Source organism: Palaemon carinicauda, chromosome 5 (assembly GCF_036898095.1).
Source record: "Palaemon carinicauda isolate YSFRI2023 chromosome 5, ASM3689809v2, whole genome shotgun sequence".
Taxonomy (NCBI): domain Eukaryota; kingdom Metazoa; phylum Arthropoda; class Malacostraca; order Decapoda; family Palaemonidae; genus Palaemon; species Palaemon carinicauda.
In genome coordinates, this window is record NC_090729.1 from 81,731,571 (window position 1) to 81,745,886 (window position 14,316).

Genomic DNA, 14,316 nt, shown 5'->3' on the forward strand with positions numbered 1-14,316 from the left:
TTTCTAGTCATTAGGTCTTTCATAGGCAAGGTTTTGACATCGGGATGGGCAACAGTTATAGCAGCCATTTTGCCCACCGGGCACAAAGTTGATCCCCCAATGACTGTTGAAAGAGCTGAAAGATTTTGGCTACAATGGCAGCAGGCAAAAGTGAGTACTGATCCAGGAGAAATGTTTTGAGGACTTCCTACAGCAAAGTCAGTCGGAGATTTCTAGAAAGAAGGTAATTGGGAAATTGCTGCTTGAGCGGTCACACCCTTGAGGTGGAATTAGATCTTGGTGCAGAGAAACCAGGCAACTGCATTATGATGACAAATCACCTCGAGTGGTGCACTGTAGGCATGTATTACTTAAAGTTGTTATGCAGTGTCCTTTTTTTTACCTAGCTACAAATTTTTAGGTTCCCATTAGAACTCTATTCCTTCTTCCTTTCTTCCATCTTGCTATCCAGTCTCTTAACATTTCCTTCATATTGCAACTGTGGGTTTTTTCCCATGTTGCTTATGGGTATTGAATGGCTCCTCAATCACTAGTGGTTTGAATCCCTAAATTCGATGTCATATGGTATACCTGGTTACTTCTGGAATTATATGCCTACCATTATTATTGATGTTCGCTCGAGATATGAACAATCGAACACGAGAATAAGGTTTGCTCATAGTGTTCTTGCTTGTGCCATTATTGGAGTTCATTACTGGACCCCATCAAGTTATGCCGGTAACGATGGTTGCCTGTCAGGCACTGTCCGGTTATATAGATGCACCCTTAAGGGGTTTATTTCTTAAATTAATGTGGGTGTTACAGCTCTATTTAAATCTCAACATGGTTTTAGTAAAACAAACTTAATTGATTATCTTTCATGTTACTGTACACACTTCTAAATCTTGAGTTATTCTTATCTATATTGTTTCTTGGCTTTCCATGGTGCTGAATATACAAACACTCCATTTAGAATGTCACTCTTTTCGTTGCCCACCTCATCCCAGTGTAACTCTAGTCAATGGTTCAGTATCTGTTCCTTTCTCTATATCTGATCGCCTCCTTTAGGAAACTGTTTTCTCTTACATTTTTCTTTCTTTCAGTAAATCAAGTCTTATATTATCTATTTATATTTTCTAAGAATTTATTGTTTACAAATCTTTTCTTTTATCCTCAAATTTTTTTTTGTTAATCCTTTGTCAAATCTTATAATTATGTAAAGAATTTCAACTTTTTACCTGTTCTGTTTATCATTATTATGGTTCCAAAAACAGATAATAGCATAATGATTTTAGAAAATATTGACTTATGTAAGATGGGTATCCTCCTTTGATAATGCATATTTTTATCTTAATCGTAAAATGTATCCTTTTCTTGATCGAGTCATTAACCATGGACAGGTAAACGTCTAAATCGATAACGTAACAGGTAAACGTATAGTGTATACGCTACCGCTTGTTTCAACTTCACTTGGTAGTTCCGGTAATGCATTTTTTTTTTATGATTTTTTTTTATACATATAATTCTAGCTATCTACAACAAAGACATACTCAATAAAAAAAATGGAAGTAACTTAATGATTTTTTATTAACTGAGACCTGAAAACTTTTGTTGATTTTGAGAGACTACCACTCTCGGGGCCCTGGGAGTCTTTTTCCTTGCTACTTGATAAAAACAGCCTAATGGTGGCTTCTAGGAGTCCCTGAGGCATATTCACTTGAAAAATGAACCTCCTAGGCTGAAAACAGAAAAATCTGTAAAGAAAAGAAAAATGGGGAAATTTTTAGTAACGAAAAAAAAGTTACATGTGATAAAAATATTTTTGTCTAATATGGGTTTGAGACTGCTGAAAATTGTATATATAAAATTTGAATAATCGATAAATAAGATGATATATGAAAATCCTGAAATAAAAAGAACTTTAACAATTTTCTTTAAAATTTTCAAAAAATAACTTGCGCCGATAATTAATTTTCCTCTTTCATATTTGCACTATTCCAGTCCATGTGACCTATAATATCCGAAAATTATTGCTGGAATTGTAGAAAATATTAAGATAAAACAGAAAATAATGAATACTAACCATTCTGGGCTACATTCAGTGTATTTTCAGTTGAAAGATGAACAGGCTAAAAACTGAAAAATATGGAAAGAAAAGAAAAAGGGGGAAATTTTTATCCTACATCCTACATCCAATATACCATTAGCATCATGTTCTCAAATCATCTATCAACGTTCACTATAAGTATCAAAACACTATTCACAGAAATAAATATATTTTAATCAATATTGTAAAACTTGTGAAAATCAATCACAGTCACTTACCAGGTAAACGTGTAGCGTATAGGCTACCAGGAAAAACAAAATTGGCGATTTCCGAAAAATGGCGAGAGAGAGGACAATAGCAGTTGTTCCTTCGGCTGTGTCTCTGGTCTAAATAACCGGTGCTGGGTAAATTTCCGCTCAGAAGCCGAACCCAAGCGGCGCAGAAGTGAAAAGGTGGTTTTGCGCATATAGACGGTAGTGTATACGCTACACGTTTACCTGTCCAGGGTCAGACATCAGGTTTTCACATGCTATGGATATTACTGAGTGTGTTTTCAATGATTCTTAAATAAATTGTCATCGCTGCCAAAGACTTACTAAACTCATTAAACCCATAGCTTCATACATACCAATCCTTTACAAAATGAAGTATTTTCTAAGTCAGTGATCATTGAATTATTTGGCATTGCTTTTCATCCTTTTAGAAAAGATACCATTTGTAAAGTTATCACAAAAAAAATTAAGTTTAATTTGTGAATTCCTATCCTTGTTTGACACTTCAAAACAAAGTTACATTTTCAAGATGTATGTATTCTTTCTTCCATTTGGAAAAATATATAAAACTAATAATTTTCCAAAGAAGACATTGGACATATGAATAAAGATTTTCCATAGTACACCTTTTTCTAAAAACAAACAATCATAAATGTGGCTCACTAGTCAATCGTAAGTCAAACTGAAGATCATGAAAATTACCAAGTCCTGTTTCTCCTCTTTCAGATGAGCTTTGAGTGTAATGGGTGGTGGGTGGCCAGCAGACAGGCGTGGTCATGGAGTGGGTGTCAGGCAAATGGCCTGGTCGGCTACAGTCGTCCTTTTCTTGTGCCTGTGGACGTGGTGCAAGGCAGTTGAGACCTGTGAAATGGGTGAACTCAAATGTCATGATGGTAGCTGCGTGGCTGCCGACCAATATTGCGATGGAGAAAACGACTGTTCTGATGGAGAAGATGAACCTCCAAAATGCACACGTAAGTCACAAAAATGTTTCTTCAATAACCTGCTTTTATTCCATTTATATTTTAGAATTCTAAGTACGCTCATCAAACCTTAATAAAAATTTTCGGCAAAAAAAGGTAACAATAATAAAGAACGAAAATTTTTATATTAGGGGGCTATTCAAAATCTCCATGATCCATCATTTTACCACAAATGCTTAACATTAATATTTTGCAACCGTTATGCACTCCCAAACACTTGTAGTTTTATCCTCCAGCTATCTTTATCCTTAATGATTACATACCCATTGTGGAATACTAACAATTCATGTGAAAACTTGGGAGCTCCAAAGAAGAAAGGCAGAAATCCACTTTCATGTAATTTTACATCTTTTAAACATAATTAATAATACATGTAAACGATAAGTAGCATACCTAGGCACAGTCATATAGAGGTTTATGTTTTGAAACTATGGAAGGTTATTTCCCTTCTATTTTCTTTAAGCTAAAAATTAGCGAATAACACCTTTTTATGACTTTGATGTATTGAAGAGATAACTGGAAACTATTGAGGTGTTACAGACTTGAAAAAATGTCACTAGTGTTAGAATTTTATAAAAAAAGACAGTTTGTTATATAAATATTTAAGCATTAATATTTCCACATTGTAGCCAAATGACAGGGAATCGAGGGGAAGCCCCAGCAATAGCCTATTGCTGACTAGCCAATTTTGCCGTTTGCCCAAGGACTATGAAGTGAAACTTGAGGTGGGAAATGGGATTTAAATTACATTTAAAATCTGTGATTTTTTTCCTATGAGTATTAAAACAATTCGCCCTTTATAATAGGGAGACTCACTTATTACTTGGAGGGAGTCCCCTAGAACTAGACTGGCAGGTTCTTTTTCCTTTTCTGGACCTTTCATCATTTCTGGCCCCCTGCAAGAGTGAGTAAGGTGACTAAAACAACATTATAATACCTCCAGATTTGAATGTAGAAGCTATTAGGGCCTCGGCCAGTTCTGTCTTGAAAGGAAAACCTATCTTTATGGCCTCTCCCTTGCAGGGATGATGAAGGAGTTGCTTCTTGACAGATATAGTCTGCAAGAAAGGTACTTGATTGCATAAGTCTTCAGCATCAGATGTCCAACCTGCATGTAACAGTTGTGGCTGCTGCATCCACTTGAAAGGGGAACAAGTACTCATTACCTTAGATGATATGCATACTTGTTCCATGTGGGAACTTGGAGTGTTACACAACTACTGAGCAGCCATTGCAGGACTTAAGGAAAGGAGTCCAAGGGCCCATAGGCAACGTTTAGCCAAAACATTCAGCTTCAAGTACACTGACAGGTAAACCGTAAGGCTACTAACAGTACCCGGCTTGTGAGTTCTTCTTTGAGGTGGCAGAAATCTGTAACGAAAAAAGTTTCATATGTAAACATGCAACTCTACAAAGCTTCAAGGAGCAGAGTTGAAACACTAGCTTCTGATTCCTGCTGGGGCTAATGTTAAAGTTGTGATGCTAGTTTACAAGATGTGAAGTCCTTTTGAAGTATCACCATAGGGCTCTCACAGGGAACTAAGCATCTTCTTGTCATTTTCATATTAAAGAGATAGGATGAAGAAGTCACATATCACGTTTTTGAGACAGATTGGTACTGGGTCTTTGTAGGTGATAGATCCTGTTCTATCTAAGGTTGTCATGATAAAAGAGCCTGAAATCTCTACTATTCTCTTTCCAATCCAGACAAGAAACCCTGAGGAAAAACGCCCCAGTGATGCCCTTCTCAGATTAGCAGAAAACACATGTACCAGTGTCATGAGATCGAAAACCATTCTACCACGACACCTAAGTTACAGGGTAAGGAAAAGCTCCCTTCATGAACTGATCATTCCTCAAAGGAGTGAGCCAAACTCTACCAAAGATTTTTTTTTTTTTTCAGCAGAAGGAGGCAACGAAGTTCACAATCTGCTGAAATGTGCTCTATCCAGGGATATGCGTTCTCTATTATTACCATTGTAGAGTGTGTCTATTATGAAACCTACCTGAGAGCTAGCAAAACGGGACACCTTGAAATTTGAGGCCAACTCTGAGTGTCCCCCAGAGGGGACCAGGAAGGGGGAATACCACATTCCATTCTACTTGGAAAGTACAGGTACTTGGTCCCTATATACTTGTTACCAGTATGTAATAAGTATCTAGTATAAGAAGTTCACAGTCCAGCTGACCGAATTTTGGGTTAATAGTCATGGGGTGAGTTCCATCACTCCATCCTAGAAGAAGAGGGTTCCTTTCAAGGGTATCATAATCCATACCCATACCTGGTGTACGGTGCTGGTGAGGGACCACTCACTTACAACCTGTGCCACAGTATTAACTGCTCCATCAGGGTCATGCTTTACTTGAACTATGAAGGAATCCAACAGCTGGTGAGCTCTATTATTCCATTCTAAAGGAAGAGAGTGGCTTTCTTAGGACAAGGATGTTCATCTCATGTCATGACAGGAACAGGGAAGGTGGACTAACATCTCACCTTTACCTGACCTATTTAGCTGGTTGATTTTAACTCCGACTCATCACCTGTATCTGATGAAACGAGGAAGAGATCGTATTGGGGATGTATTTGCTAAACCTAACCCAACAGTGCTAGTTGAAGGGTGAGACCAGATACTACAGAGAAGGAGAGCGACTGCCTTATGATCAAGGAATTCCTCGTATGTCACAATAGGAGTGATAAGGGAAGGTGCATACGCTCACTCTTACCTGGCCTAGGGATCCACCTGTTTCTAAGGTACAGGTCAGTGGGTGAGATCTGTCAAATCCTCTTAAAGGAGAAGTGCTCTCCCTAGAAGTCCCAATATGACCCAATAAGTGTATGTTCTGTATCTACAAGGCCCTCACCAAAAGCATGAAGTCTTCTCTGGAGGCTGAATATGAAGCAAAAGTTCCAAATAAATGTGGTCTGAAAAAGTACCTAAAGTTTGAGTACTTAAAGTAATTATTAAAAAGTTGGTATTAGAGTATTTTAGAACACTGCAAGAAATCTAGTGCAAAAATTCCAGATCGTTCCGTTTCACCTCTGTCAACATGTCCAGAGACGGAACCAGAATGTTAGTTTTGGAACTGATCTTGCTGGGAGATGGAGAGGGAATATGCAAGGCATGACATCCTGCTACTGATAGCAAGAAACATACCTCTGTTTCTTCTCACCTCCTTATTCTTCCTCCTAACAGCCTTCCTTGGCTGAGCCCTAGGAACAGCAAGAATAAATGGAGCCGAAACAATTACCTTACAGATGATGAAGTGGTTAATGGTCATTCCTCAAATCTGAGCCAGATTGTATGGTCACCATCAAAAACTCGAGAACTACTGAACAGCAAATGAAGGAGTCTTGCTTTTGGTTTTCTTATTCCCCCACTGCATCAACATCACCATCTAGATAGGGAGAAAAGGACTCTAGTGCTGATCAGATTTGCAACGCAATTGTTGTTCCTACTATAAGTCAAGCAAGTTGTTCATCTGTTGAGAAAATAAGAAAATTCCATTCATCCCGATGAGATAAATTTGTATAAATTTTCCCATTACTACATCACAGTGGCTGTCCATCTGTTGGTTGATGGTATCATCTAGATCGAGACCATAGCAAGAGGTGAACTGTAGTGTCCTGCTATGAATTGAATCCTGTTGTTAAGCCAAAAGGAAAGGCGGGGATTTTCTGGGTTGGCTAGACCAGCATGAGTATTTAGACCTGCAGATATGAGTATTCACCCCATTCAGGGACTTAATAGAGGTTTTGGCTCACAGATATCTACTGTCAGGTTCCGTACAGTGGTTATCATCAAGGCCTCTTTCAACAGCTACAATCTTCTAGGACTATGGTTACCATCTGCCTAGGACTAATCTAATATGTGGACTAATACTTCAGAAACCCCAGAGAAGACTGGTTCCTGCTAGATCAGAGACTTTCAAGGCTTCTTTCATTCACACGGGTTGAGTGCTCATCAACCTGAACTGGGGGATTGTTCCTTCTCCTATAACACGAATGTTCAAACCTGAATACCAATCCAGGAGAGTTTACGTTGAAGGCAGAAGATTGTTGAGGTGTAAACAGTCTTATTCTATATTCAAGATACAGTTCCTGGACCCACCAATTAACCAAGATAAGGAGCGGTATCATGTACTCTCCTTCTGATGATTGGGTGTTGTTGAGCAGTCTAGTGTGGCACATGGTAACATACATGGATTAATCACACAGACCTGGGACTAACCGCCCTCTCATTTGAATGTAGGGGTTTAGAAATATTGAAGTTATGCTCTCTCATACCTTAAAGCACCTCCAGGTTTTGGGAGTAGAAAGAGAGAGAGAGAGTGAGGACAAAGGAATCATCACCTTAGACGGAATCAATAAAGGTCCATTGAGGATCCATTCACTGTACAGGCATGCAACTGTCATACCGAGATTTGTTACTCTCTTCCAGAAAGGAAAATAACCTCTGACAACAATGTTTCGTTACCGACATTACTTATGGTGCTGGTGTTTGGTCCAAGAGGACCATCATGTGCAACCGGTAAAAACAGGAAACAGTCACACCTGATGGCGAGAGAGCTTCATCATGGCACAAAGAGTAGCCATTAACATCACCCATGATTACCATATATTACTGGTTCTCAGTTTTGGTAGGGCTGCTCCCCTGTGACACATGAAAACAACAGTAGCTTTTACACTATCCTCACAATTCCCCAAAGATAACATTTGATGAATGAGGTTAATATCAGGACCTGGAGGTAGGGTGGTTGATACCCTTATTGGCCTATAGTACGGTTCTAGAGATTAGTCTTGGTAGGACCATTCACCTACAACAAATAAACTAGTAGTAGCTGTTACAACAGGCTAACAATTGTAAAACAAGCTCAGAGGGACCGGTCAGTGCATGAGCTTGGGGGTGTGGTGTGAGCAATACTCTGTTTGGCTTACTATACAGTGCTGAAGATCAGTACAAGTAGAACCATTCCCTTACAGCTGGTGAAACAGTGGGGCTGTCATTCTAGGTTCATTCTTTGTTATCTAACACTGACAGTACTGGTAAGTGGGAGACTTTCATATGTTACAGAGTGGTGCACTAAATGAATTTAACAATCCTCTCAAGTCTTGAGAGGAATGGAAAAGGTGAAATCAAGTACAACACCCTACCCTGTTTGAGTTGAACCGCTGACTTGTGATTGATGCGACAGCTGTGACTCTAGAACTGTTTCGCGCTCTGCTTTACTAACCCCGAAGGTACCAGTTATCAGATAAATATCATCACTCCCTCCAAAAGTAGGAGGGCGATGGCTGTAAGTCACTAGGTACTTTGGTAAAAAGGCCTTCTGATATGACTTTTCTTCTTCATATACTTTTCCTTCGCTAGGAAAAAAGTATTCAATGAAAAGAATAGGAGGAAGAAGTTGGAGTTGGTAGAGGAGGAAAAGAGAGCACAAATTCTCTCTACTTCCTGTTGCCACTCATTCTCCATTGCTGCCTCGGAGGAGTTATGGTCTGGACAGCCGATGATGACTGTATTGCCTTGGAATGATGAGTCTACAAGTGCTTCGTCCACAGCAACAAAAATCTCTATCCTTGTTACTTGGAACACTCACTGATATTAGCTCTAGCACCATACTACAAGCACTAAACAGGAGTAACCGTATGAGGGACTAATGACAGCGCCAGGGGTGCCAGTCAGCACAAAATGATGATTATTTTTGGACACAAAGGTAAGAGTAATACTGGATCTGAACCAGGTAACCCCCTCCCGGGGAAAGGATACTACCAAAGCATGAATCAATTTATGCTACATGTAGAGTTTATCATCCTCCTGAGTCCTAATATCAAGATCATGAATGACGCTTTAAAGAAATAAAAACGGTGATTTATGTTAAACCATATTAAGTACAAGATCCAACTGTAAAATATTGATGTAATGTATGTTCTTACTGGTTGGGGTCTAATACAAAAGGGCCTCCTTCTTTGCACAACATAGCATTAAAAAAACTTAGATTAGACTGTTGTTCCAACTCCACTAAAGACAAATCTTTATTTTCAAGGCAAAAAGGTTTTTATAATTATAAGAACAAGAGGGATATATTTTCCTGATTGCACATAAATCAGAACAAGGTTCAATAAACAGCCAAAATATTATCATGATATTTATAGGAGTACACTACCATGTTGAATAATGCCATGAGCAAAATAAACAAAATCTTACTTTCGAGTGGCAAAATAGCACATTAATTTCCCATTGCTATTTATTTTTCATTTTTTGGGGGGTAAAGAATCCCCCGGCTGTCCGAGTTAATAAAAAACACATATAGGTTTCTTAAAGTATGTCCACAACTGCTTGGTAGGCAAACATTGTTATTAGAGTATGATGGGGGAACGGTAATGAGCTGTGATAACGTACAAATAACATTATAGTTATGATTAAGTGATCGCACTTAGGGGAAGGAACTGCCACACTTGCGTATCCTCTATTCCAGAGGTGACAAGTATACTTCATAATATCTGGCTGTTCGTGTTTCCGTCTTGTCTATCATAAATGTGTTCAGCACGGTGATGAATTGTTGTACCTTCTATAAATGCTTGTAAAATTATTGATCCATTCTCATGTACGTTTGATATTTGTGTAATCATTACATGGCTCCCTTATGTAGTTTTTTTTTTTTTTTTTTTTTTTTTTTTTTTTTTTTTTTTTTTACGCAACAATTCCCATTTATGCAATTCCTTTTTTTTCGTGTAAAGTGTAGCAATCATAATTCTGCAGTTCTATGTTTTTTTTTATTTTCCTTTTAATCTTGCTGTTCATTACACGAATGATATCGTACTACATAGGACTGCAAAATGTCTCCTGATACCAAAATTTGACTGAGTTAGTATCTGTGTGTAGACAAAGGTTATCCACTTTGCTTGTCCTTTTTTGCCCAGTAAACCAGTAGAGACCAGAAGACTAAACTAGGTCTGGTGGCTCTGTTTGTTACCATATCCATGCTTTTGGCATTTATGCTACTGACATCATCACTGATAATTCCTGCCAACCCTCATCGCCCAATAATGCTCACCCACAAGGAACGACATACTTGTGTGGAAGTACTATCAAAATAACTTAAAGGTTTTATAAATAGACATAAAATATATTATTATTATTATTATTATTATTATTATTATTATTATTATTATTATTATTATTATTGTTGTTGTTACTTGCTAAGCTACTTCCTTAGTCGGAAAAAACAGGATGCTGCAAGCCCAAGGGGTCCAACAGGGATAATAGCCCAGTGAGAAGAGAAAATAAGGAAATAGATAAAATAAATTTTGTATGGGAAGTAATAGCATAAGAAAAAATATATTAAATGCCTTAAGATCAGTTACAACATTAAATAGATCTTTCATTTATAAAGAAATGAATAGGGAATCATGTCAACCTATTCAACTAAAAACATTCATGTTTGAAGTTCCACCGATTCAAATGCCTAATTAGTAAGATCCATCCACAATCTGGTAACAACTAGAATAAAACTTCTGTAATACAGTGTAGTGTTGAGCCTTATGATGGAGAAGGCAAGACGGTTAGAATTAACAGCATGCCTAGAATTATGTATGGGATGGTCTTTATAAAAAAAAGTAGGGAAAATACCATTTGGGTCTACAGTTCCATAAATATTAATTTAAGGTCCATCAAGAGCATTTTAATTTCATAGGACCGAAAAGCTAAACTAGTTAGTTTAGCCTGAGGAAAACTGGAATGAATTAGGTTGAGTTTCTTATATTTATTTTTATTGCTGAACACATCAATCAAAAGGTGGGCTTTTCCTTTGGACAGTGAGTGGCAGAACAATCTGGTAAAGGAGGAACTGATAAGTCTACACCAAAGAGTGTAGATTAAAGGGTAGCCCACCACTTGTGGGCCTGAAGATTACAAATTGCATTCCTTTAAGAGATTCATTAACTGATGAAAAAGTCTTTTGAGTATAATTTGCAATTGCCTTTTTTATTCCAACCTAAAAAGAAGACTCACATACCCTTCTCATTGTTCCTCAGTTCCGAATTGCTCGGAACATCGGCAGCGCTTACATAAACAGTGTGAACATCCCAACTAACTAAAGAGGAAGGAAGGACAATGCATGTGCAATACACCTTTATTTCAAATGAAATGGTACAATCTTTTCATAAATAACACAATTTTAAAACACTTCAGACAAAGATCATAAAATAACATTGTACCAGTGCTCATTTCACAGCGACACATTTCACAACTGTCCAAACATTGTTACTAAATGAAAGTCAGATGCTCAAAGCTAGTGTACACTTCAATTCAGTTATAACAAACTGAATAATATACAAAATCTCTAGACAGTCTGTAATAATCCAAGACAGTTGTGCGTAACTGGAGACATTACGCAAAACATTGAAACACTTTCAGAATTAGCAAAAAATATATCGAAAACTTTAAACAAGGAATTCCATTCCTCGTGCAGTTAGATATTTAATAAGTTTTTCTCCCATGGCCTCAGAAACAAGAGAATTTTGGTGGCGAGTTATTTGTTACAATAATCTAAAACGGTACTTTGATATTTATAAATAGCCTGCCTCAGACAAATGAAGCACATGTACGTATGTATATTATTTATCTGAGAACAGTAATAAAAAGAAATATATGAATTATATAATTGTCCTCAACAGTCTTAAATGTCACAATAATCAATAATGTAGGCTACCTATATGTATCAATACAATATACGGATATACAATACTGTATATTGTAAACTTACTGTAGGCATTTACAGTACATATAGATGTACATTTTATAAACATATTAAACTATAATTAAAGGTATGAAGGAATGAATTGTTTTAGCTTATTCAAGTAAAGATATCTTCTCTCAGAATACATGTGACCAGATACCCATTTGAATTTTCATTATTATTAGCAGTTATATCTCGGCTGATTACTTCATTGGAACGAGTAATTTCCCTCTCCATGAGGGGTTTCCTCCAACTGGTTACAAACATATTGGCAGCAGCAACAGCTCGTTGATCGGAAACTTTACCTTGAATCCTATTGAGTCTTCATATAATTTTAAAGAAAGAAAAGAAATTTTCAATGGGATTTAGGGAAGGTGAATTTGGAGGCAGATACTTTACTTGAAGGTTACCGGAGTTAAGCATATTTCTATGACGAGGTACATTGTCCATGAGTAGTACTGCTCCTTCATCTCCAAGTAGTATTGAAAGAAATATTGTGAAGGCATCGAAAACCTCTCTGTTAACAGATGTATAGATTAATGTATTTCACAGTAAACCAGCCTCACAAAGTTGGACTCGGCAGCAATAACAGTGATGTTTTGTCCTCTTTAATTCATTATAAATACGGTACACGCTTTGCCTAGCTTATAGGTCTCTGTCCATAATGATGTTAAGTATACAGATTAAAGCCTGTTTCATCTATGTGTATTCTATGCTGCTGTATCCTTTCAGTTCACTTGTGTAGGGGAATTTCTTGACAATGGTATATTATTATTATTATTATTATTATTATTATTATTATTATTATTATCATTATTATTATTATTAATTGCTAAAGGGTCTATTACTTCCCATCGTGCGTGGTACTACGAGTGATTTGTGTGACAAAAATGGGTCAAGTAATGATTTGCACGCAGGTGGAAAATACATTTTATGGTGGTCACAAACACGAAGCATAGCACACAGCTGAGATGCACGTAGGTGGAAAGTACCTTTTTTGGTAGTCACAAACATGACGCATAGTACGCAGCCTGAGAACTGGCCGGCCAGTTTTTCACTACGACCTGACAGCAACAATTAACACGCCTGGAGCACGCTAATTGTCTTTGCCAGGTCGTAGTGAAAAACTGGGCGGCCAGTCTTCAGGATACGTGCCATGCGTCGTGTTTGTGACCACAAAAAAATGTACTCTCTGCCTGCGTGCATCTCAGCTGTGTGCTATGCGTCGTGTTTGCGACCACCAAAAACTGTACTTTCCACCTGCGTGCATCTCACTACTTAGTCTCATTTTGGCATGCAAACCACTATTAGTAAGTTGGATAAGCAGGATGCTAAAAGCCCAAAAGGCTCCAACAGGGAAAATAGCCCAGTGAGGAAAGAAAACAAGGAAAATTAAAATATTTTAAGAACAGTAACAACATTAAGATAAATATGTCCTATATAAACTATATAAGCTTTCACAAAACAAGAGGAAGGGAAATAAGATAGAATAGTGTGCCCAAGTCTACCCTCAATCAAGAGCACTCTAACCCAATACAGTGGAACACCATGGTACAGAGGCTATGACACTATCCAATACTAGAGAACAATGGTTTGATTTTGGAGTGTCCTTCTCCTAGAAGAGCTGCTTACCATAGCTAAAGAGTCTCTTCTACCCTTACCAAGAGGAAAGTGGACACTGAACAATTACAGTGCAGTAACCCCTTAGGTGAAGAAGAATTGTTTGGTGTTGTCAGTTGTAAGAGGACAGAGGAGAATATGTAAAGAATAGGCCAGACTACTCGGTTTGTGTGTAGGCAAAGGGAAAATGAACCATAACCAGTGAGAAGGATCTAATGTGGTACTGTATGGGCAGTCAAAGTACCACATAACTTTGTAGCTGTAGTATCTCAACAGGTGGTTTGTGCCCTGGCCAACCTACTACCTTTGCAAGCTTTCAGGGTAATACGCTGTCTATCTAAACATCTCTATATTGCGCAAGTAGAGACTTTTGGTTTATGTGGCTACACATCATAAAATGTTCCGCAACTCAAGAATAAAATAGTCTTAGTTGGGTTTCTTTCAATTGAAAACACAAGAAAATCCACATCTATTCAGTTATCAAGAGCGATATATAACCCATCTCCATGGTGAAGATGGGCTTATTTTAAGTCTATATATATATATATATATATATATATATATATATATATATATATATATATGTATGTATATACATATATATATATATATATATATATATATATATATATATATATATATACATACATACATATATATAAAACGTATTTTGACA

General features: G+C 37.3%; 1 protein-coding gene across 1 annotated transcript in view; it reads left to right on the forward strand.

Annotated features, from left to right (window-relative positions):
• LOC137640487 (uncharacterized) overlaps positions 1 to 14,316 on the forward strand; it is a 355,466-nt gene that overhangs the window by 139,337 nt on the left and 201,813 nt on the right. Inside the window, exon 2 of the mRNA XM_068373022.1 lies at positions 3,025 to 3,272. Coding sequence (XP_068229123.1) covers positions 3,041 to 3,272 — 232 coding nt within the window. The 5' untranslated portion in view covers positions 3,025 to 3,040. The remainder of the gene's footprint in view (positions 1 to 3,024; positions 3,273 to 14,316) is intronic.